The sequence below is a fragment of the Sus scrofa genome, chromosome 7, assembly GCF_054392235.1.
Source record: "Sus scrofa isolate SSC_HxYL_T2T_F1_AM1 chromosome 7, Sscrofa_HxYL_maternal_Yorkshire_Landrace_v2.0, whole genome shotgun sequence".
NCBI classification, from domain to species: domain Eukaryota; kingdom Metazoa; phylum Chordata; class Mammalia; order Artiodactyla; family Suidae; genus Sus; species Sus scrofa.
In genome coordinates this window covers 99,248,284-99,271,564 of record NC_139389.1, presented here as the reverse complement: position 1 = coordinate 99,271,564, position 23,281 = coordinate 99,248,284, and the positions used below count along the sequence as shown (strand labels likewise).

The 23,281-nt window shown below is 44.3% G+C and overlaps 2 protein-coding genes across 51 annotated transcripts in view; one reads left to right on the top strand and one right to left on the bottom strand.

Moving 5' to 3' along the window:
- The window catches only part of KLHL25 (kelch like family member 25), a 665,168-nt gene that overhangs the window by 74,002 nt on the left and 567,885 nt on the right, over positions 1 to 23,281 (top strand). The window lies entirely within an intron of this gene.
- Positions 1 to 23,281, bottom strand: part of AKAP13 (A-kinase anchoring protein 13) — a 333,498-nt gene that overhangs the window by 4,694 nt on the left and 305,523 nt on the right. For 14 of the 50 annotated variants that reach the window (XM_084969374.1, XM_084969382.1, XM_084969381.1 and 11 more), the window contains 16 exons: positions 22,966 to 23,078; positions 22,224 to 22,376; positions 21,389 to 21,639; positions 19,039 to 19,164; positions 18,805 to 18,922; positions 17,627 to 17,875; positions 14,472 to 14,548; positions 13,693 to 13,874; positions 13,490 to 13,572; positions 10,575 to 10,769; positions 7,184 to 7,345; positions 6,675 to 6,745; positions 6,189 to 6,233; positions 3,345 to 3,395; positions 2,218 to 2,637; positions 655 to 994 (listed from right to left, as the gene is read on the bottom strand). In XM_084969374.1, coding sequence (XP_084825500.1) covers positions 655 to 994; positions 2,218 to 2,637; positions 3,345 to 3,395; positions 6,189 to 6,233; positions 6,675 to 6,745; positions 7,184 to 7,345; positions 10,575 to 10,769; positions 13,490 to 13,572; positions 13,693 to 13,874; positions 14,472 to 14,548; positions 17,627 to 17,875; positions 18,805 to 18,922; positions 19,039 to 19,164; positions 21,389 to 21,639; positions 22,224 to 22,376; positions 22,966 to 23,078 — 2,636 coding nt within the window. The remainder of the gene's footprint in view (positions 1 to 654; positions 995 to 2,217; positions 2,638 to 3,344; positions 3,396 to 6,188; positions 6,234 to 6,674; positions 6,746 to 7,183; positions 7,346 to 10,574; positions 10,770 to 13,489; positions 13,573 to 13,692; positions 13,875 to 14,471; positions 14,549 to 17,626; positions 17,876 to 18,804; positions 18,923 to 19,038; positions 19,165 to 21,388; positions 21,640 to 22,223; positions 22,377 to 22,965; positions 23,079 to 23,281) is intronic. The other 36 variants (XM_084969378.1, XM_084969384.1, XM_084969388.1 and 33 more) reach the window with 5 other exon arrangements.

Genomic DNA, 23,281 nt, shown 5'->3' with positions numbered 1-23,281 from the left:
AGCTATGCAGGAGACGAGGTCCTCAGCGACGTCCTCCTGGTCTATGGCTCCCTTTAACTTTGCAGAGACACTATGCTTGCTGTTTATAAACAGGCCCAGAAATAGGAATTCCCTTTAACCTCCCACACAGAAGAGGGAGAGCAATCCTAACAAGAAGTACTCAGACCCTTGTATAGTGTAATTTGATCGTGAGTCCTGTGGCAGCAGGCATGTCGGTTACTCCACTGAGCTTCAGTTTCCCAGGGTGTCTGGGAGTTAGCAACACCCATCTCACAGTCACTTGGAGGATGCTCATCAGGTACCATTATTATAATTACTGGGCTAGGCCTTAAAAGGCAGGGAAGGCTGTGGCTGCTGCCTTCAAGTGAGTTTTAGCTCCTCACCTGGACAGCAAGTACCTGAGAAATGAATCCACCTTTGTACTTTGCACATGTGCTACACAGAGTGGGTTCGTAAATGCTCTGTGAATTAGTGTTCTTAGTGTAAGTTCCAACAGTCCTTTGTGGGCAGAGCAAGTGAGTTTGGTGAGACATATGTGGTTCAGCTTTTATATGCCTGAATGGCAGGCACCATTTTTATCCCTTCTATGCTGCTAAAGCCACCCATTCTTCAGGGACTACGTGGCCAGAGGAAGACCTCCTGTGTGGAACTCACCACCGGGCTGCGAGCGGCTTCCTTTGCTCTTCTTCTTTTTTTCCTTCTTCTCCTTTGGCTTGGCTAACCCAAACAGGCGGGTGGAGGTGGATGTGGAGGTGCAGACTGGCGTCTGGCTCTGACCCTCTGGTATTCTGCTTGTCTGGCTTGTGGAACCCAGTATGTGAAAAGTCCCCTTTTCTTTGTGTGTCCGAGAGAGGCTGTTCCTTTTGGGGGACACTGAGAGTTCTGAGTCCAATGACCCTGATTTGGCTATTGAAGGTACAGATGGCAAGGGGGCCTCCTCAGGACTGGGTGAGAAGGATGGGATTCTCATCATCTTGGTGTGTTGATGGAAAACCTGCACATGGTCAAGAGAAGAGGTGTGACTTGGAGGCTGGCAGCATCTGAGGCGCACACTCAGTGAACACTGCCCAAGATCAGTGTGTCAGCCCACGAAAACTTGTTGCAAAAATATCCTGAACTTCTCAGTTCCATTTATTCCCTCCCCAAAGTAGCATCTATGAAAATGCTAAAAATATTTTTGATACCATTAATAGTTTTTATTATCAGCATCATAAAGGTTAAACCAAAGATAAGGCGAGGTCATCAGTCTAATCCGTGCTCTCTCTGAGCCTTGCGACTTTAGGAAGCCCCGCTACTAACTACTGGGATGGAGTTGGAATCCATCCTTGTGTCATAAAGAGCACAGCAGTGTCACTGTCAGCACTCCCATATGTGAAAACCTCCCCAAGAGGCTAAACCATGCCCTCCTAAAGATGTCAGTTTCTTTTTCTTTCCTCGTCCAAGGTCAGTCTATCAAATGGCAACGTACGCATCAAGAGACAGGTGGATCTGTACACTCAAGCTTCCCACCTGCCACAAGTGTCCCTGTTCCAGAATAACAATGGAACATCCCTGAAATAAACTCAGGAATCGGTGTGCTTCCCATTTACGTATCATCTCTCCGTAAGAGAGGCTGCCTCCCATGGTTTCTGGGAGGGGCTCCTCCCTGTAGCTGAGGCCCCTGGCCTAGGACGAGTTCTTTCAATAACTCGGCTGTCAGCATCATGACTGCTCTCTGTGAGCACAGGCACTGTGCTCTGGGGGAAGGGCTGTGTCCTCGGGGTGTCCAGCTACAAGTTTCTTTAGGTGGGGCCATTCTGATTTCTTACGTGGCACAGAGCAGAGGCGATGCTCCTGAAAACCTGGCCGGCTCACTGCCATCCTCAGAGACGCTGAGGCTACTCTAGCCTAAGCCAGTGATGGCTGAGGGAAGCACCAGTCAGCCCTGATGCCCATTAACTCCAGCGGCCAAACCCCAAAGTTCATTCCCCTCAACCTCTGAGAGATGCAAAAAGGAGAAAAAGACTCACTTCCTCACCTGCCCCTTGGGGTATGTAAACAGATGCTGGAAAGTCAGCCTTTATATATCTACTCACTTTTTTCTGGTGCTCAGCACACAAAGGGTTTTTGGGTTTGCAGGTCGTGACCCTGTCTGGACGATAACCAGTAACCGGTCGCCCAAGGTGACCTGGGCCCTGACAGGGACCAGCTCCCCCATGGTGACAGGCCCCCAGGTACCTGGCAGGCGTCGCGGTCGCGCTTCAGCTGCTCCTGCTCGCGCTCGAGCTGCCTCTGGGCGGCGCGCAGGCGCTCCAGATCGCTCTGGTAGGTGCCCTTCCTCTGCTGCAGCTCCTCCCGCTCGCGCTCCAGGTCTTGGCGGCCTCGCCGCAGCTCGTCCTCGCGCTGCGCCAGCCGCACCTCGCGCTCCTGCAGCGCCCTGTCGCGGGCCTCCCACTCGCGCTCCCGCCGCCGCTTCTCCTCCAGGTGCTGCGCCTGCTGCCTCTGCAGGTTGGCCAGGTCCTGGCGCTGCTTCTCCAGGCTGCGCTGCTTCTCCTGCTCGATGAGGGAGCTGGGCCGGGATGCCGTCCGTGTGAGCGTCCGCTCAGTCAGCAGCAGCTTCTGGTCCTCGATGTAGCTGTCTTGTTGCAGCACCACACCCTGCAGCAGGGGACAAAAAGGGGGGGATAATGCGCCTCTGCCTGGAGGACGTCAGGCTGCCCGCACCCTGGTCAGTGGGCACGACAGACTATATCCCTGCCCTGGTTTCTAAACTGCCCTGGGAAGAGTGGTGCGGGATAACCCCAGGTGGCTGTCAAACAGGAATGTCAATGGTGCCCGGACTCAGATTTTGGTTCAACTTGGTCACTTGCTGCTTGTAGTGGATAGCCTTCTCTGGGTGGGGAGTGTGTGTTTTGAGGTGGGAGGAAGTATGAACAGGATTGGTTAGATCTTCAAGAAAGGAAGTGAGCAGAATTTGAGGCTACTTCCAGAAAGGTCTAAATAGTAGCTGTTTGAGGAGGGCTATTCTACCCATTTACCAGATGGAGACTTGGAGTATGCAAATTTACAATCCCGCACAGCCCTCCTAGACTGAAACCATCCCCTCTGTGCACACTGGCACAGCAGAGCTCCGCTGTCAATGGGAGCCTGCATCCCACCTGCTCACGTCTAGTCACAGAAAACTGACCATACTCTACCACTGTATTTTGTAACCTTTCTCATTATGACAGCCAGTCTTCTCTAGTCTGAAGATTCCATTTACCCATAAAAAACCTATAAACCTCAAAAGATCTAGGCCAACAGTACTCTCTTCATTGTTTTTCTTGAAATAAGGAAGTGAAGGGATAAAGGAGAAGGGCACATACCTGCAAAGTGCTGAGGAGCTCGTGGAGATGGATGACGCTCTGGACGACCTGCTGTAAAAGAAAATCAATGGACCATCACACCATCTGACAAGAACCCCCTTTACTATACAACAGCACGGGGCTTGCATTTCAATGAAGTATTTTCAAAGTGAAAGCACTACACAGAAGATGCCTGTACACATAGCCAAGAAAAACAAAACAAAGTAACTGTGTGTGTAGGAGGGATGTTAGCACACATTAAAAGGTATTATAAAGTTCCAATTGCTGTATGACTAGCGCAGAAATCTCACACACACATACCAGTGTAACACAACAGAAAGCCCAGAGGCAAACTGCAGAAATTAGTATATAAGTAGCATTTCTCGTCAAAGGGGAAGGAAAAGAATATTCAGTGAGTTGTTCTGAGAAAATAGGCTAAATCTCTGGAAGAAATTCAGTTGGTATCTAGACTCACAGAAAAAAACCATTCAAATAGACTAAAATGTTAGGTGTAGAAAAGAACCATAAAAGAGCTATATGAAAATATGAGAATGTTTTCTGATCTTGAAACACAGGCTTTTCAGAAACAGAAACAATGGAAGAAATCACTCACACACACACACAATTCCAACTTTTACTATGTAAAAATATAAAATTAAAAGGCAGAGGACAAACCGAACAGAAAGGTAAACAGATCAGTAAGAAAAAAAGAATCCCCTAGTAGAAAAACAGGCAAGGAACATAAACAAAAGATATCAAGTTACAAAAAGAGCTACAAATGGCCAATTATATATGTTAAAAATGATTCAAACTTATCTGAAATCAGAAAAATGCCAGATAAAGAAATAACCAGTTGAACTTATCAAGCCAACAAAATGTCAATTAAAAAATGATTCCCAGTATTGGTGCAAGATGAGAATGGGTACTCTTGACCTGACAGGAAGAACACTATGTAACCTTTCTAGAGAGTGGATGGAACACTGAGGAAATAATCAGGGCCATGCCAAAAATGTGTGAGGGAGTTCCCCCTGGGGCACAATGAGATCAGCAGTGTCTCTGAAGTGCTGGGACCAGGTCGATCCCTGGCCTGGGCCAGTGGGAGGAGCTGAAGTTGCCGCAACTGCAGCAGACTTGATCTGATCCCTGGCCCGGGGAACTCTGTATACTGTGGAGTGGCAAAGCCAAAAAAAAAAAAAAAAAAAAAAAAAAAAAGGTTAAAAAATTAAAAATTTGTTAAAAAAAATGTGTGAGCATGCTCTTGGCTGCATCATTTAAAAACCAAAAGGCAGAGAAAGAACCTCTGGAAAGACAAAATGAATTTTGGCACATAATAATATGCAGCTGTTAAATAGCATACTTTGTACAAATATGCCCCAGGGAAATGATTCTCACATGTTAAGAGAAAAAAAGCAGTACTCTCCAGGGAGTACTGATACAAACTATAAAACTATTTTTAAATGATTCACACTCACAAACTTAGACACATAAATATATGTCCTGTAGAAGATAAGGTTAGAAATATGAACACCAAACACTTAATAGTGGCTATATCTCAGTAATAGAATGTTTGTTTTTTTCCTTTATATTATTGGGCATTTTTCGTATTTTCTACCATGAACATGTATTCTTTTTCTAATACTTAAAACACACAAACTTAATTATCAGGCTTAGCCTTTCTGAGAATACTTTTTATTCCTCATTTAAGTTTATTCTTAATGAACAGAGAGAGAAATCACAGCAGATCAGCTGACTCTGGCTGAGCATCTGTGGTATGTAATCCATACAGAAATGCCTGAAAACCACTGGTCTTGTACTATTTCTTAACTGACTCTTCTCACTAAATAAATATGGGAGGGAAAAGTTGGCAAGTGGAAAAATTAACCAAGAGCTACTTTTTAAGCGGCACCAGAGCCTGTGTGGAGCAGCTTTACTTCATTCAAGATGAAAACACTGAAAGGAGTTCCTTCAGGATACCACACTGTGCCCCAATGGGAACTCCACACATTTTTCAGCATGGCCCTGATATTTCCTCAGGATAGTTAGTGTGGACTAACATGTCAACAAACAGAAAACAACATCCTTTTGTGTTTTGGGGGAAAAAAGGCAAAGATTCCCTTAATTTGAAATTTCAAAACAAAGCTTCTTGGGGATTTAAGACATCATGTTAAAAGCGTATTAAAAGCAGAGAGAAACACAAGAGAACATCCTGAGAGGTACACCCCAGAGCACCACTGTCCTGCATCCAATTCCAGCCTCCTGACTCAGTTATATGCTCAGAGTCAACTAAGTCTGGAGGCGGCAGTGCCTGCAGGAGGCTTCCTAAAAGGGACCCAAGGAGAGAGGGAGACCATGCAAGTCATGGGTTATCCCAGAGTCAGTGGAACTCAGCTGGAGGGGGGTGAAACACTGGCATGGCAACCTCTTCTCTGGCCAGGGGATGCCAAGGCTACCTTTTGAGTAAAAAGCAATGCTCAAAGAAGAAAACCCAACTTCAGCTGTAGGATAAGAAATTACTATGCAGAATTACCAAAAAGGTAATTTGCCAGGTTCTAGACCATGGCCTTCGGTGCCAGGCTTGCATTACAGCAAGGGTGGCTACAAATTCTACTCAGTGTGCATGGATGGGAGTGTCACAGCCCATGTTTAGAGAAAGCAAGGGGTTTCTCAAGGACAGAGAAGCAGAGGTCGTTTTAGTGGGCAGTACTCTGGCAAAATGACAAGTTGATGGCCTGGGGAAGGGAAACTGACAACTGCCCGGGTCACAGCCAAGAGCCAGCTTGCTCATCAGTCAAGTAGAAATGAGCATTCCTAACCTAACAATTATGACAAAAACATATTCTGTTAAATAGCTCATAACGTTCTTACCTCACTGTTTCTTTTAAGCATAAATACCACGTTAGCATTTCCACCCTATAAAACAAAAAAAGTACATTAAAAAAACCCAGAAGATTCTGAGGCAAAAATAACAGTCAGTGTGTCTGTTATGCTGTGACTTCCCATTTTTGTTCTTCTCTAGTAGCCTCTCACTGCAGGCCGAACTGTCACGGAGGCTTTGCCAAGGGTTCAGGTGGATGTGGGGCATTTAAACAGCCTCTTAACAACACTGGTCCAGGCAGGGCAGTGGCAGAGCTGTGTGTGTCAACACTGTCCAAAGCCAGAGAGACTCAACGGCCAAGGGCGTGGGGCTCTTAATTGTACGGTTTGCTTAGATATGTGCTTTCCTCTTAAAGTGGGAAATGAAAACAGCAAATCAGACTGGACTAACAAAATCAGAATGGACTAATTTCAAAGATTATGAATTCAGAGGAAAGGCCAGGGAGGACTTAGAGAGTATATCTTAGAAAGAAATACCTTTTTCAGACCACTGTCCGATTCTGTTCTCCTAAGATCTTGGCCATCATCTCCCTCTTCCTTTTCACCACCTAAACAAACAAACAAGGTGTTTTTTTGTTTTTGTTTTTTAAGTTGTGAAACCAATTAGTCAAGAAAATACAATATACATAGCTCAAGGACAGAATATTTCTGACGTCTATTAATGCCAAAAAGGGGCAGCCCCTTGGTGGCAGCTGAGTGATTGTTAATGATTTCACTGATGCAGAACTAGAAGCAGAAAGAAACAAGTGTTACTTGGCTATAGCTTAGCAGAGATCCCAGGAAAATTTTTTATTACTCAAAATAAACATAACACTGGGAGAGGTGCCTGAGTGTTTTAGCAGCTAGATACTTACTAGGCTCTGACTAAAACATTTACTGACTGAGGGGGGGCAGAAGACAGAGGAAATGGTGCTACAGAATACAGATCATGTTTAGCTTGATAGCCAAGGGCTGCCTGTAAGGGCAACGAATTCAAAACCACTGACCTTTTGAAGCATTCATCTGATGGCTGTCAAACCCTCCAAAGGTCTCTGCTCTCCGGGGCAGGGAAACAGGGCCCACCATGCCTTCTTGCTCAGTAGGGCTGCTCACAGTCTGCCCAAGGGTGCCTCCCAGGCTTCCACTCACCAAACTCTGAAGGATCTCCACTGGAAGAAAGGAAACACGCAAAACTGACATCTCCTTTTTCAATGAGAAATAGAAAATCTCGCGGTAATACATTATATGTACGGGGAATATGATCAGAACATTCCAAAGTGACTACGGGATTTCCTTTATTCAGACAAAGCTGTCAGCTCAGGATATGTGTTTTAGTTGGATCTACTGGAAATGCAGAGATCAGTCAAGTGAAAAAAAAAAAAAGAATATATATATATGAGACCTAGGAAACTGGAAAGGGTTCAGGGAAGGCAGAGTAATTTATTGGAAAGCTCCTGGCTCCTAGAATCAGATCCAAAGTAGCTAAACGGAATTCCCTAGGAAGTTAGGTGAGCCAATTTGAGACCAACAGCTAAAACTGCCAAAGTTGTCACCCCTCCCATAGATAGAACAGTCTAAGCATCTGAATTCTCAAAGTCTTTTCTAGAGCAGCAATGTCCCACAGAAAGGAGAGAGTGCTGAAACTAGAATAAAAACTGAGCAGGAGAGAAACAACAGAGATGAAGGAAAAAAAAGGTCCAGATGGAATAAGGGAGGAAACAGAGGTAGGGAATCTCCTAAGATGAGTCATTGCATTTTCTAGAAACATTGAAAACAATAGAAGAGTCTAGTGAAGTGAAAAAACCTCATGTGAGCCTAATAACTGGAGAAATTTATTTCACACAAAAATCGGCAACAGAGAAACAGCAAAGTCAAATCCTACACAAAGTTAAGAAAAGAGGGAGCAAGAGAAAGATCAAGAGGCACAACTTCCCTACACATGATCAAAGCACATCAGAAGGACATGTCTGTAAAATAAGTGCGCTAATAACATGAGAAAATGACATAGACATGAAAGAACCTAAGTCAGAATCAGAAAACACAGAAAGGAGGCAGCAAAACTCAGTGGAAACCAAAGGAAAAAATATATTCCTTTAGAAATGAAAACTAAACTAGAATATGAGAGCAAATAAACCCAAAAGAAAATGACCTAAGAAAATAGGTGAAAGAAAGACTATTTAAACATTAAAAAGATGAAGATATAAAAAGTATTATGGGAAAGCAGCAAGTACTGAAGACAGGCAAAGATGACCCAACACATGAATAGTGGGAGTTCATGAAGAAAATCAAAGCCAGGGAAGAAGAAAAATTCTAAAAAATTGTAATTTAAGAAGACTTTTCTGAAATCTGAAAAATCTGAAATGACATATCAAAATAGAACACTGTGAACCTGAGAACATCAACCCAGAATATCCAAAACCAAGGCATATTCTAGACAAACTACTTGGATTTAGGGGAAAAAAATCCTTTGGGCATCTAGGCAAAGAGCATGTGACTTCTATGAAGAAAATCAAATTATGATCAGACTCTGCTGGCAATGCCTTCTTTATGCCAGAAAAAAAATGAATGATGTATCTGAGAATAAAGATATCCAAAGGAAGAAAACGTCACAACCAAGGTTTATATTCAGAATAGACTTTCAAGTATAAAGGGTACAAAATTATTGCCAATACGCAAGGACTCGGTATATTATCCTCACGAGCCTTTCCTGAGACACCTACTAAAGAATATGCCTCAGACACCCAAAATGACTGGAGGGAGACACATAAAAGGTGGTGGTGGTTCTTGAAGAGTGAGGATGATAGGTCAGAGCTAAAAGTTAACAGTGTAGACACAGTATAACGGTAAAGAAAAAAAAAGGGCGGAGAAGGATGGGGATAGCATATAAAAGTCATACACAGTGATAACAGTATTAGCATTGTTCTTCTGATGTGTGTGTTAAGATAGGACAAAGCCAGTATGTAAATACAGGATATTCTATTTCTATGATGTATGCTTGAGGACGAGGATTCACAATGTGGAAGAAAGGAGATACGGACGTAATATGGAAGTTACGTAAAAATGCTATAGTCCACAATTTGAACTAAACATATATCAGTTTGAATACACTACCCCACCCACCCCCGCCACATACACTTCCTCCCAAGTGGTCCACTGAAAAGGCTCAACATAGTAACAACGAAAACCCCAGCAGCAATAACCATCTGTAGTACCTAGACTGTGGTCTCAAAACATCACTTTCCACTAAAAGAGACCAGAACTTCTTAGAGAAATGGCTAATTCCAGATATGGCCAGAAAACAAGAGAGGCCTGGAACATCTTAATATACCAAATAGCAAAGATGCTCTCAAAGACTACTGCGGTGGCATCCAAAAAAGGACTCAGGAGCCACACAAAGAGGTGCTCATTGCAAAGAGCTTTGGAACTTTTAATAAGGACAAGAAATGCAATGACTTGAAGTCAATCACATGTGTTTAAATTCATGAAACTATAATAATATTTTAAAAGTTCTGGTCACTTTCACAGAATGACCATAAATCAACTATGTTGAAAATTGGTAAACCTAAGCATCTATCCCTTTGTCTTGCTCATTACACACACACACACACACACACACACACACAAAGAAAAAGAAAAAGAAAGAAAATGAGACACTTTGTGTCTCCAGATGAAAGAGCACAACACTGTGAGAGCACAGTTTGCCAAAAGTATTGGGTCTGAGCAATTGAGCCTCGCAACCCAGCTGTGAATCTGAAAGAAACAGAAGACAGAAAAACAGAATTACTGCATAAATAAAAATCCAAAAAGAGAAACTTATAGGTTAAAAAGCCCAAGGATAAAGGGATTGGGGGGTAGGTAGGACTGTAAATGAAGAATCTTAAAAGGCTTATCAAAAACATAGGAGTGTGACTAAACCATGGTGTCTGTGAATAGGCACTTGGCCAGAAAACCACAAAGAAACCTGAAGTGATTATTGTAAAAAGTCTTAATACCTTCTCCTTTTTGGAGGCAGGGAGAGAGCTCTGAGGGAGACAGGACATGTGGAAGGGCTTTAGCGGTCTGCCACATTCCTTTTTTTTTTTTGGTGGTGCCCATGGCATGTGGAAGTTCCCAGGCCAGGGTCAGAACTCAGGCCACAGCAGCAACCTGAGCCATTGCAGTGACAGTGCTGGATCCTTAACCTGCTGCACCACAAGAGAACTCCAGGCCACATTCTATTTCTTGACCTGGGTAGTAGGTACAAGGATGCTCACCTGATAATCATTTACTAAAGAAAAATGTATTTTGGATTGTTTTCTATATTTGTGTTTCATCTTGCAAAAGAAAGAACTGGTAGATATTAGTATGTAAACCAACGTGGGAAGAGAAAAAGAGTGGGTGATGCTGAATGTAAATTACCCTCATTTATTGCACTTTTCATTAATGGTCCTCCTTTGAGAGCCTCTTCTGTGTTGGAGCGAAAGAGGATTCTAGAGCTGTGTGTTGGGGAGCAATCCTCTGGCAAAGGAGTGCTGCACTCAGTCATGTCCCGGAAAATCATCTCCTTCTCTTCCAGTAAAAGCAGGATCTGTTGGTCCTTTTGTTGAAGTTGCTCTGCAAGTGGAGGGACAAGTGGTCTGGTGAGCTGCGATGACTAAGACATGAGTGCCACCTTGTGGTAATGCATGGGACAACAAAGAACAGACACACACCCCCTCCACACCCCTTCATCATGAAGGCAGTTACCAAGTTTTTCAGCTGTAATTTCTACCTGAAAAATTATTCTGGGTCTATCTAGGAAAACACCAGAATTTCTGATATAACAAGTCTGCATTTTGTTCCACTTTCCTGCCTCCTTTTATTTTTTTTTTGTCTTTTTGCTATTTCTTGGGCTGCTCCCGCGGCATATGGAGGTTCCCAGGCTAGGGGTCGAATCGGAGCTGTAGCCACCGGCCTACGCCAGAGCCACAGCAACGCAGGATCCGAGCCGCGTCTGCAACCTACATACACCACAGCTCATGGCAACAGCGGATCGTTAACCCACTGAGCAAGGGCAGGGGCAGAACCCGCAACCTCATGGTTCCTAGTCGGATTCGTTAACCACTGCGCCGTGACAGGAACTCCCTTGCCTCCTTTTTTACATCTTAACCCACACTCTTTTCTGGCTTTTGCCCATCACTATGCATATGCTCTTCCTAAGATTATCCTTCAATACTGAATCCAATGAAGTCTTTCCTCTTTTGCAGCATGGGATGACTCCTCCCCTCCTTTTAAAACTGTTTCCCGCCCCGCTTGGAGGACACTGCTGAGTCTTTTCCTACCACTCCTTCTCTGGCACTTCACAGACCTGCCATCTGTCCCCGAATGAGTATCTGGGTTTCCCCCGTAGCCCATCCTAGGCTGCCTTCTATACCTTACACACTTTCTTTTGGGGGATCTTATCCACTCCCATGACTTCAATTACTTCCTATGTGCTGATAACTCACAAGAAGCAAAGCAAATCCTACTCACTTTTTGAGCACCAGACCACAGTGTCCCACCATCTCTGCCTAGACACCTCGTTCTCTACAGGTCAGAAACCTCTGTCCTCCATTCTTGCCACCCTACCTCCTCCTTGAAACCTGTGACCTCTTCTCAGTCAACTGCTTCACCCCCATTAACCAAGCTGGAAACTTGGGACAGATTTCCTCTCCCCTGTCCCCCACCCCCAGCAGTTCCTTACATCCACCCCACACCAACCCTTTCTCACCAAACGTATCCCAAGAGTCTCCTGACTGGGTTTTCCACTCCCAGTGGGCTCCTCCAACCCCATCCCCCAAGCAATTCTCTTAATTGGATTCAATACCAATTTAAAAAATTTTAAGTTTAAATTTTGCTAAAAAATGCTATCATTCTCTATTTGCCTTTCAAGATGCGGTGGATTCCTAGCTTAATCTCTCATCACTCAGCCCCATCTCTCTGGACATGGCAAACCTGTCACTCCCTGGTAGACATGTCAAGTTCCTTTCCACTTTTCACCTAACTCTTCATCTGGTGAGCTTATTTTTTTCAGATGTAGCTCCTGTGTCAGCTTCTCTGCGAGACTTAGGACAGGCAGGCTCCCACACACTTTCTATGTGCCTATGGTCTATTAAACCACTTGGTGGCCTGTCTTTTATGTATGTTTCCTCTGCCAGAGTGTGGGCTTCCGAGTGGTAGGGACTTAGTTCTAGGAATCCTTGCATCCCTAGCACCTAGCACTACGCCTGGCCAGGTGCTTCACACACGTGAAAAGAGGGAAGTTTTGATCTCTGTCATCCTAATCACAGGCCAAGAAATTTGACATGATGGCTCCAGTTTGAATCTGTCCATCTTTATTCTTCCTCCTTTCTGAGGCAGAATGTTACCACCTCACCCTGCTTGAAGGACTAACTGAACTGCCTGGGTACTTACATTTATTTGACTCTGGGCCTCATTTCTACCCAAAGCATAGTAGTGTTGACTTCAGAACATTCATTTAGCGACAGCAAAGAGGGATGAGCACCAGGCTCAGAGGCCGGGCTCTGCTGGGCTGCTTGGCCCTTGTGGGCCTCAGCTTTCTCTCTGCACAGTGGGGGGTTAGCATACAGGTCTTCCAGGATGCTTACAAGACTATAAGAAACAGTAGGGCCTCAACAGACAGTGGTCAAACATAACCCACAGGCACACTTCTCCCCAAACCACTTCTAACACATTTGGGATGCATGGCACAGTGATGGGTGACTGATACACATTATTAGCTGGAAAATTCTTTCCCCCAAGGACTTTCTCCCCTTCCTGTTTTAATCTTAGATGTGACCATGCATTCTGGAAAATTCTTCTGTGACAAAGTACAAAGACTGTCACCAGGGTCCAGGGACGCTGATATTGAGACAAGAGAATCAACATCCCCTCCATTGAGCATCAGATACATTCTTTTTTTTTTCTTTTTAGGGCCACACCCACAGCATATTGAAGTTCCCAGACTAGGGATGAAATCGGAGCTACAGCTGCCGGCCTATGTCACAGCAACGCAGGATCTGAGCCGCCTCTGAGACCTACACCACAGCTCACAGCAATGCTGGATCCTTAACCCACTGAGCGAGGTCAGGGATCAAATCCGCAACCTCATGACTCCTAGTTGGATTTGTTTCTGCTGCGCCATGACGGCAACTCCCAGATCCATTCTTATGGCTGCTTTTCACCAGGACCTGTATCAGTTCAGATTTGGGTGCTCCCCTTCCTGCTGGGATGGCTCTGGGACCGAGACGCAACCGGGGCTCTGTGTGGCTGACCTGCCCCACAGGCAGGGCCTCAGACCACTCCACCGGCTTTACCTTTTAACTCCCGGGCTTTGGTGTCCAACATTTTCTTTTCTTCCTCATTCTCACTAGGAATTCCTTCATCTTCATCTCTGTTCCTAATACAACCACAACAAAACAGAAGACTCTTAAGATGTCAATGGTCCTGACGGCTGCCCAGTCCATTATGAAATCACAGGGGCATCAGGAAGCAAGGATGGGCTTGGGGTCTGACTCACAGGGTGTTGATTGTGTCCTGGATGATCTGAATCCAGCTGTTCCGCTCCTCTTTGGAGCTGGCATGGACTTCCACCATCTCTGGATCTTTCATCCCCATACTGATCAGAAATAAACCTTTCTCCTCATGTGCCACTTCTCTTACAATCAGTTTCTTCAAAGAGATCACTGTTGATTTCTGGTCCTGGAAAAAGGGGAGAGGGCGGACATAAGACATGAATACAATAGTCTAACTCTTATGACAGCTTCCAACTAAGGTAAGACTAGCTGCCCTTTAAAAGCATATGGCTTAACAAACAATGGCAGATTTGGGAGAAAAAGAAATAACTCATTACTTCACTTACTTTATCAAACAGAAAAAAGATTTCCAAAAAGGAAACGAAAATTTAAGGCTATAAAGGTTCGAATCATGTTTTCTACATGATGAGCCCTTTCAGGTTCATCACAGAATCTGGTTGGAAATGTTTTAAATTGGCACAATTTGAAAAACAATTTATGAGCAATACTCTAGTGACAGATTTCTTTTTAGATCAAATACCAAAGGCCCTCAAAAGGATTATGAGGAAAAAGAAAAATAATTGGGAGACTCGGGGGTGGGGGGAGGTGGACAGAAAACTGCAAGAGCATGTAAGAAATAACTTGGAGGACTCTGTCCTGGGCCAGTTAAGTCTGAGGGGTGGGAGAGCAGTAATACTGCATTACACTCACGACTCACCCTCCCCGTATTAACTGCAAACTGAGCACTGTTAACTACAAACAGTGGAAGAACAATTCCACTTACCAGTGACGCAAAGATGTATTTCTGGTCTTTTTCTTGAAGGAAAACTAAAATGTCAGTAAGCAGGACCGCTTGAACCTCTGCAGAGTGGAGAGGAGAGACCAGTGAGCAGAACCAGCAAGAGCCTTCAGGCTTTATTAGAGACTAACTCAGCAGCACACCCACGGGCACATGGGGTGGAGATCACTCCTCCCGGATCTGGTCTTGAGACTTTCAGAAGCATTTTAAGATGGGATTTATCACCAAAGCTTTGTTGTAGGAAGGCTTAAAAGCACTCTGTGCTGGAACGATATATCCCATGAGCAAGGTTTTTAGAACAAAATACTTTTAAAAGTTGGGAAGCAGGACTCCAACAGATGTTAATGGCAACATATGCTACAAAATGCTCAGGTCACTAACTCTTCACTTCTGATCATAGTACTGGGAAAGGCGTGGGACAGCAGACAGGGAGGCTGCCAGAAGGTGAGGTAGAAGAATATCTCGGTTCAATGAAAGGCAGACTTCCTCCATACCCCCGGGAGGACGGGATGGCTGGACAATGGCCACTGGCAGCAAAAGTCCTTGTGAGAACCTCTCTGAGCCCCAGTTCCAACACACCACAGACAACCTCAACCTCTCTGCATCTCAGTTAAAACAGAACAAAAGCCAGATGAACATCTCTAGTTGGGCCCAGGAATCAAAAGAATGTCACAAACTCTTGCTCTAATTCTTTAGGAGTATGAAGTGACACTTTCCACTACCTCCTTGAGGGCAAACTGTGCTGTTCCTGGGGGTGGGCCATCTACTGAGATCTAACAGGCCGGCCCCTCTGTACCACCCTCATTCTGGAGAGGGGAGCCTATTTTGACTCCCTGGAGAGAAAGAACGGGCTGACTTATATGCAGTTCCCTTCTGGGTGGTCAGGCCCCTCCTGGCCTTTTCTACCACTTTTGCCAAAACTGGGGTCCCCTCTCTGTGTAATTCGTTGCGAAGCTATGAAGAAAACAGAAGCAAGAATGTCTGATTCCTAGGGAGGTCTAGTTTTTCAGCCTGGACTAGAGTAATTTTCCATGTACTACCATTAGTTTTGACAATTTTTTTAAAGTTTACTTTTAAATAGTTCAGGTGTCTGCCAAAAAAAAAAAAAAAAGGTTCTAAAACACAAGTTTCAACTTTATTAGATCTTGAAGTTTATATGATCAGTGTCAGTAGATCAGAGAAAAACAATCCCATCCCTTTCAAAGGTTACCCAACATAGTACTGGCTGTTCTTGGCACAAGTTCACTTGGGGTGAAAATGACTAAACACCAATTCCTATCTCCACTGGAGACATTTCAGGCCAGAAAAACGTATCGTTCTACCATTGCTTTGACCACAACTTTATTCCAACAGCTGGGATCTATTACTTTTTATTTTGGGAATGAATCAATAAAATGCTGTATAAAGGAAAGAACACAGTGCTGGCTCCAGGCAGCAGCAGCTCTAGGAAACCCATCCTTACAGGAGAGAAGAGAGAGGAGGTGCTTCTCAACTGCCAGGCTGCCTCAAAGCTGGTCCTGAAGTGGCAGTGAAGGCAGGGTCCTCAGCTGTGGGTCTCAGGACAGCTGAGTACCAGGGCTGGGAGGAAGGGGCCTCAGGGATCATTCGGTTCCAGTGCACCACGCAGCAGTGACATACATGGCTGGTTGGTGGCAGGAAGGGGTATTTCTTCTCTCTGAAATGGCCCTGCCTGGATAAGCCCTTCCTAGCACCCCTGTAACAGTGACTGCCCTCTTCACTCTCGCTGTAGCTACACCGCCCCTGGCAGCTCAATTATACGCACTCTAATCCACCCTTTTCCTGCTTAAAAGCCTCGATTCTGAATCCACTCTTCGCCCACTCCTATCACCAGGATCACTGTCAGCCCAGCAGTCAGTCCAGAGTACACACCCGCTCCAACCCGGCCCCCAGCTGATGCTGCAGCCTTATTTCCTGTCCCTCCCGGTCTCACTCTGCTGCTTGTCCCAGACCCTGACCACCCGCCCTTCTCCACATGCCAGACCCTTCATCTCTGCACTTCCACTTACTCCTCCCACCTGTCTGGCTCCCTCTTCATCCTTTGAGACTGAACTCATGTTCACCTCCCACCCTCACTGGGGCTGAGCGAGGCTCTCACAAGGACCTCTCAACCCTCTCCCAGTCCCCAGTCCACACCTCTCTTCCAGTCCCATCATACTGCGGAGCAAGAACCTCTTTACACGTCTTCATTCTGATCCCAATCTCAGAATGCAGGGTGTCCTGCTTCATTCACCTCTGAGACCAGCTGATCGCCTGGGACTTCTTTATAGTTGGCCTAAGCATGGTGAAACGCTAGCTAAGGACTCTTGGGAGTTCTGACAGTAGTGACCTACAGCATCACTTAGACTTCGGAGATGAGAAAAGCACCCGTTTCACTCACCTGAGCTGTATGCCAGTGGGCTGACAGCACCGGGCTGCTTTGTGTACTCAGCTCACTAAGGCCAGGGAGAGGGCTGGGTATATCCAAGGCTACTAGTGAGGTTAGAGTTACCAGACAGCACCAGAAAATATAGGTTTGATAAAAACAATTATTAAAGCAAACCCAGATGTACAGATGAGTTAATAAACCTAATTTCCTTAACGTGAAGGAGCTGATCACTTAAAAAGTAAAAACCAAAATCAAATGGACAAAAGAGTATCTTTTGTGCTCTCTTTTGCTTAGAGAAAGATTAAGGATATGAGTAACAAGGTTTAATAATAAATCTAGTTGCTGTTGAGTTAAACTTACGTTTCTCTAAGGTCTCAGGAACTGAAAATTCCTCTGACATCTCTTTGGAATGAGTGATGTATTTTTAATCTCAGAGTCTATGAACTGTGCAACTGACGGTGTTTCCCTCCTGGCAACTGTTTTGCCACACCCCAAGCCCAACGGCGTCACCCACCTCTCCTAGGCCTGCATCGCTTCCTCATTATCTTACTGTATTTTGTACAGTGTTGTGAGCCTTCTCAAACCTGTCCTTTTTGATACAAGATTAGGAACAATTAAATGTCTTGCTTCTGTGTGATGTGTGGACATGGGTCCCTAGGAACAATCTGGTGGTGAATTACTAAACAAACACACTTGGATTTGGCCTGCTCCCCTCTGGCACGTGCTTTTAGCCCCAGACAAAAGTGAGCCTCACCTTTCAACCTTCCTGCCGCACTCTTCAGAAACACGCCCCCATCCCGCACAAGCTTCTTCCGCTTCAGATCCTCCTTGGCAAACATCTGACCACTCTTCATCCTCATGATCGACTTGCTATCTGTCTTCGTATAAATCTCATTGAGACGGACTTTCTTTTCATAACTTGCCACTTTGCTGTTCACAGCTCCAATCACATCCTTCACCAGGCCCAGGGACTGAGCCAGATCTTCCTGCTCTGCTTCACTGTCTGAGAAGGAAAGAATAATTCTGTTTTGAATGGGTCCTTCCAGACAAGGGTAGGAGGAGGGGAAAGCCTGCATTCTTGCTCCACAAGAAGCAAGTCTTCCCTTTGTGGGCCCCCTGGCAGAGCAAGGCCAACACAGCAAAGGTCACGTGCCTACCCCCTGCTCCATTATACTTTAATTCTAAACAGACAATTCAATGATATATAGATAACATGCAACTGTATGCTATATTCTCAAGTGGAAGGAACCCAACACTTTTAGGGAGGGAGAGAAGGAGCAAGCAGTTTTTCATTTATGCTGTTATTTAGCTAATCCTTGATGTAACTGCCTAGGAGCAGGATCAGACACGAAAGAAACCGCAGTGATTCCATCACCTGCAGGTGGGAAGCATCTCCTAGTCTAGTGCTAAGTGATGAGCTGTTCAGGTCACTGAGTTCTTGATGGAATCACTAAGTGGTTCCTTCCCTTCTTGCTATCATTTACCACAAGTCTGGTGACATAACATTTCGCATTTTCATTCAAGAAAATGGTTTTTAAGGTACAACAATCTCTTTTAGACCTCTTAGACATGAAAGAGTTTGTCTATGGGGTCCTTAGAGCTGTTGGACACACAGGAAAACAGTCCATTGGCAAGTAAGACTGAGTCAAAAGAGCCACCCATGGAGTTCCTGTTGTGGTTCAGTGGAAACAAAGCCAACTGGTATCCATGAGGATGGGGTTTGATTTCTGGCCTCGCTCAATGTAGGTTAAAGATCCAGCATTGCTGTGAGCTATAGTGTAGGTCGCAGATGTGGCTTAGATCTAGAGTTGCTGTGGGTATGGCGTAGGCCAGCAGCTTCAGCTTCAACTGAACCCCCTAGCCTGGTAACTGCCATACGCTGCAGGTGCAGCCCTTAAAACAACAACAACAACACAACACAACAACCCTCACCTTTGGTACACTGCAATATTCTTTGGAACAAAACCGGGTATTTGGTGATCCGCTGGGTCACAAGCAATATGCACTCTGGGATGCCGAGCCGCCGTACGACGGAACTGCTCATCTTCTTCTGCAAGGGAGTAAACCAACTGTCAGGAAGGAAGCATGTGGGGAAGGAGGCTCTAAAGCTCACAGAGACACAATGCCCTGGACAACGACAGGGATTCTCATGATTCAAATCAATACCTTCACGAAGGCCTGAAAACGCTTATCCTTGGTATAAAGATCTTTGAAGTAGTTTACAGACTGGTTGTGCTGCCCACAAAACTTGCCGTATGTCTTCTTTAAGCGTTCTGCATTCTCTCCTGAAAACTGCAGAGGAGAGAGAACAGAGGTTATGCCGCAACTCAGCATTATAATTCCTACTACCATCCTGTACAAGGTTTCCAGTCTATTTGTAAATCTCTAGAGAGCTTCCTCATAATTCCCCCAAAAGATTAAAATGGTGCAGACACTCTGAAACACAGTCTGGCAGTTCTTCAAAAAGCTCAATTTGGAGTTACTATACGACCCAGCAATTCCACTCCTAGACATAAACATGTATATCCACACAAAACCATGTATACAAATTACATTTCAATAAGGCCATCAATATATTTAAAAACTAATAAACACAGAAATATCTAAATACTGTGTACATAAGAAATGAAAGGATGTTCTAACTTCCATTTGTTATAAATATAGTAAGAAAACAAGGAGACTCACTAGAAGTCTTTCATGACACATCAGTTTTAAAAATTTCACCATGGTAAGTTAGGAAGACATCAGAAATAGCTGTCAATATACTTAGAGATCTATTTATCCAACTTACCTCAGGCTAGCCGCTGAATAATTCTGCATGGCCCTTAAACCATTCCCAAATGTGTGCAATCTCAGCAGTTCATCTGAAACTACGTTTGCTTTAGGATAAATGCTGAGCTTCTGTATGTGGTCCATCTGACACACAGTAAATAAGCCTCGATTTCCACCGTGCCAATAATCTCTGGAGGCAACGGTGACTGATCCTTACCCCAAGTCTGAAACAATGTTCAAGGCAGCCTTTCCTTTTCCCCTTTACCAACAGAGAGGCTGAGGCAGAGGGGTTTTAAGTGATCTGCTCCCATCACAAAGCAAGTGCCCTAACAGGGTGATTCCAGTGCTGTCACTCACAGCCAACAAATGGACAGCATGGGGCTAAGACATGAATCCCACCAACAAAGATCTGACTAGAGGATGTGCACAAACACAAGGAGCTACAAGGTCAGAGGGGGCACCCTGCAGGTCTGAAGGCAGGGTGGGGGCGGAGGCAGAGGGAGAGATGTGGAAAAGGACAGGAGGGGAAGAGTCTGGGAGGAAAGGTCCTCACTGGCAGAGTTGACTGCTCCCTCTATGAGGCCCTGACCATTAGTGTGAAAGCTTGCACCACACTGCATCTGCATTTATTTTGTAGCATGGCTATTTTTACTCCTAGAACAAGAGTTCTACGTGGCAGAGGCCTAAACTATATTGACCTTTGTGGTTCCACATGGTATTGAGTAAACGCCCAGCAAATATGTGAAAAATGAATGAGTGAGTGTACCAATGAATTAATGAAGTGAGGAGGTTATGAGGAAAGGACAACATTTCCAATTCACAGGCAAATGTCAGCAAATAAGTCATTCCTGCTTCTGCAGTGAGGCAGAGATTTGCTGGTGAAAAAAGAGCTAGTCAGATGGATGTTATGACCCTCTGTCTGCTAAGGTTACACTAGCAATGTTATTTTTTCAAAAAGAATGTTTTAACATGAAACATTAGAAACTGCCTATGACATATACATCTTGAAAGTATCACAATTTTTAGCAAATTGCTTTTGATGTGGGATGGAAACCATATCACACCTTGATGAAAATGCTGGCAAAAGACATTTTATGAATTATTTTATAGACAATTTCTTAGTCAATTTTTATGGCGCAGGTAATTTTTATTTTTTATTCTATTTTTCTTTTTAGGGCTGCACCTGCAGCATACGGAAATTCCCGGGCTAGGGGTCAAATTGGACCTGCAGCTGCCGAGACACATCTGTGACCTACGCCACAGCTTGAAGCAACACCAAGTCTGTAACTGACCGAGCGAAGGCAGGGATCAAACCTGCATCCTCATGGATACCAGTCGGGTACTTAACCTGTTGAACCATAATGGGAACTCCTCAGGTGGCTTTTAGATAAATGAGTTCCATTTGATTTGATGCAATAGGGAAAAGTTGGGACTATTTTGATTTCTTAAACTATATAGTATCTCTGATGTTGGTACAGCCTCTGAGGAAGAAAAATGGACTTATACTGGGTATCTACCCTGCATGCTGGGTGCTGTATATATACATTATCTTTTAACTTTTAAAATAGCATTAAAAGAGACAATCTACTGTCCTAAATAAAGAAAAGGGAACTGAGGATTAGCGAGACTGAAAAACTTGCCTCAGCTTACAGAGATCCTAAGCAGCAGAGCTGGGATGTGAATGCGCAGTTATGGGGCCCCCCAGTGCGTGAGAGAAGTACCCGAGATCCCACCTACTGCTCACCTGGTGCACAAGCACATCCCCAATCCTCTTGATGAGAAAGTTCTTTTCACTTTTATCCACCAGAGAGTCCTTTTTCCGCTCCAGGAGTCTCTGGAAGAACTGGCTGTGGATACTGATCAGCTCATCCAAACAGGGGAACAGCTTCTCCACCATCTGCTGCTCGAAGAGCAGGTCGGCCATCATGCCCCGGCTGTACACGTCGCTCATGATCTTGAGTGTGCGGAGGTGGTGGAACTCTGTCTGCAGCAGCTCTGGAGGAGGGACAAAGCTTACAGTCCAGAACGCTTTCTTCCTTGAGGATGCTCCTTCAGAGTGTGTCTGTTGCTACTGGGAACCCCATTTTGTCCTAAGGCTACTTAGAACCCAATTTAAACTTTAAAACTGGATCAACAGCTGTCTCCTCCCTGAAGTGTTTTCATTTGACTTCTCTATTTTTCATGGGACTTCACACTACTTTCTGACAGGCATTTTGGACTCTATCACTCTTAAATGCCAGTTTCCAAAGTGGTCTTCCTTGGATTCAAGACCTTTCATAATTTACTGTGTTCTTATTTCTCAGAAATGACTTGTTTAGTCTAGTTTCTACTGTAGCTGAGGAAGTAAACTGTACTGTCACAAGAGATCTTTTTCTAGGACTGTTGCATAAATGAGAACTCATGTTAAATAAGATGTTCAATAAAATTAAAGAAAAAATATCAAGTCTTTATACCTCAAAGTTTTAAAAGAAAATCTTAGGCTACATACTGGAAAATCAACTTTCCACAGCCCAATAAATCGCCTGATAAACAATGCAAATAATGCAAATCACATACTAGCAGAACAAATGAAGTCTCACCATAAATCACTTCTTGCCGTTTGACCACATCTTTCTTTTGCTGTTTCAGAAACTTGCTGTCCACAATTTGACTCCAGGACTCTGCTTCCAGCTGTTTGGCCTCAATCTCAAAGTCTCCCATTAGTTGTCCTTCGTTCATGTCTGTCCCTACTCCTCAAAATACCAAAAGATCAACATCAGAATTTTGGATCTGTGATCTCTCAAAAACCTATACTGAACTTTCCTCAGGGTGATAATTTCATGAGATGCAAACACTCTGCACTAACACAAGGATGAACCAATATTCTATTAGAAAAGAATGCCATTTTCTGTTTGGGCGTGACATACTTTATATTCAAGACTTTGGTTAAGGACCATAAATGGCACATAAATCAAACACAATTAAGACATGATTCCTATCGTGAAGTAGGAACTGCAAGGGTCCTGATGACTTTACTTGTTTGAACAGGCTTACAACTGTGCTGAGAGCTAGAACTCAAAGGGTACCAGAGTCTAGGTGAAGAAAAAGCAATTGTACCAGAGTCTGACCACATTAAAATCAACGACACACATTCTTCAGTGGAGAGCTATCTAACAGCTGGTTTACCAACTCTTTATAAGGCACTTCTTTACAGACAATTTAGAGAATCTTTACATGAGTAAGGAAGAGGCAGGAGTCATTCATTATTCTATTAGCACTTGCATTCTAGGTAATGGTACCGTGTCTCAGAGGCATGTGATACAGGCCATAACTTCCTCTTACCCTCATCAGTAAGGGACTCTGTTGACTCATTGACCTTGCTGATTTTATTTAGTGAGTCTGTTGAATGAGACAGGAATTTCCAGGTGTTTGATATGTTCTCATCATTGCCAACTCTGGGGACAAAAAAAAAAGAAACACTGTCAAATACATTCTGATGAGCCATGGTTTGTGGCCTTAAATGAGGATCTTAAGACCTTACATTAGGCACCCAGTAAACGTTTGTGGTATGACACAAAACTAAGCCAGAAACATTTAGAACTAAATTTTATTTAAGGCCAACTTTTAAAAGTCATAATAAACAAATTTTGATAACATA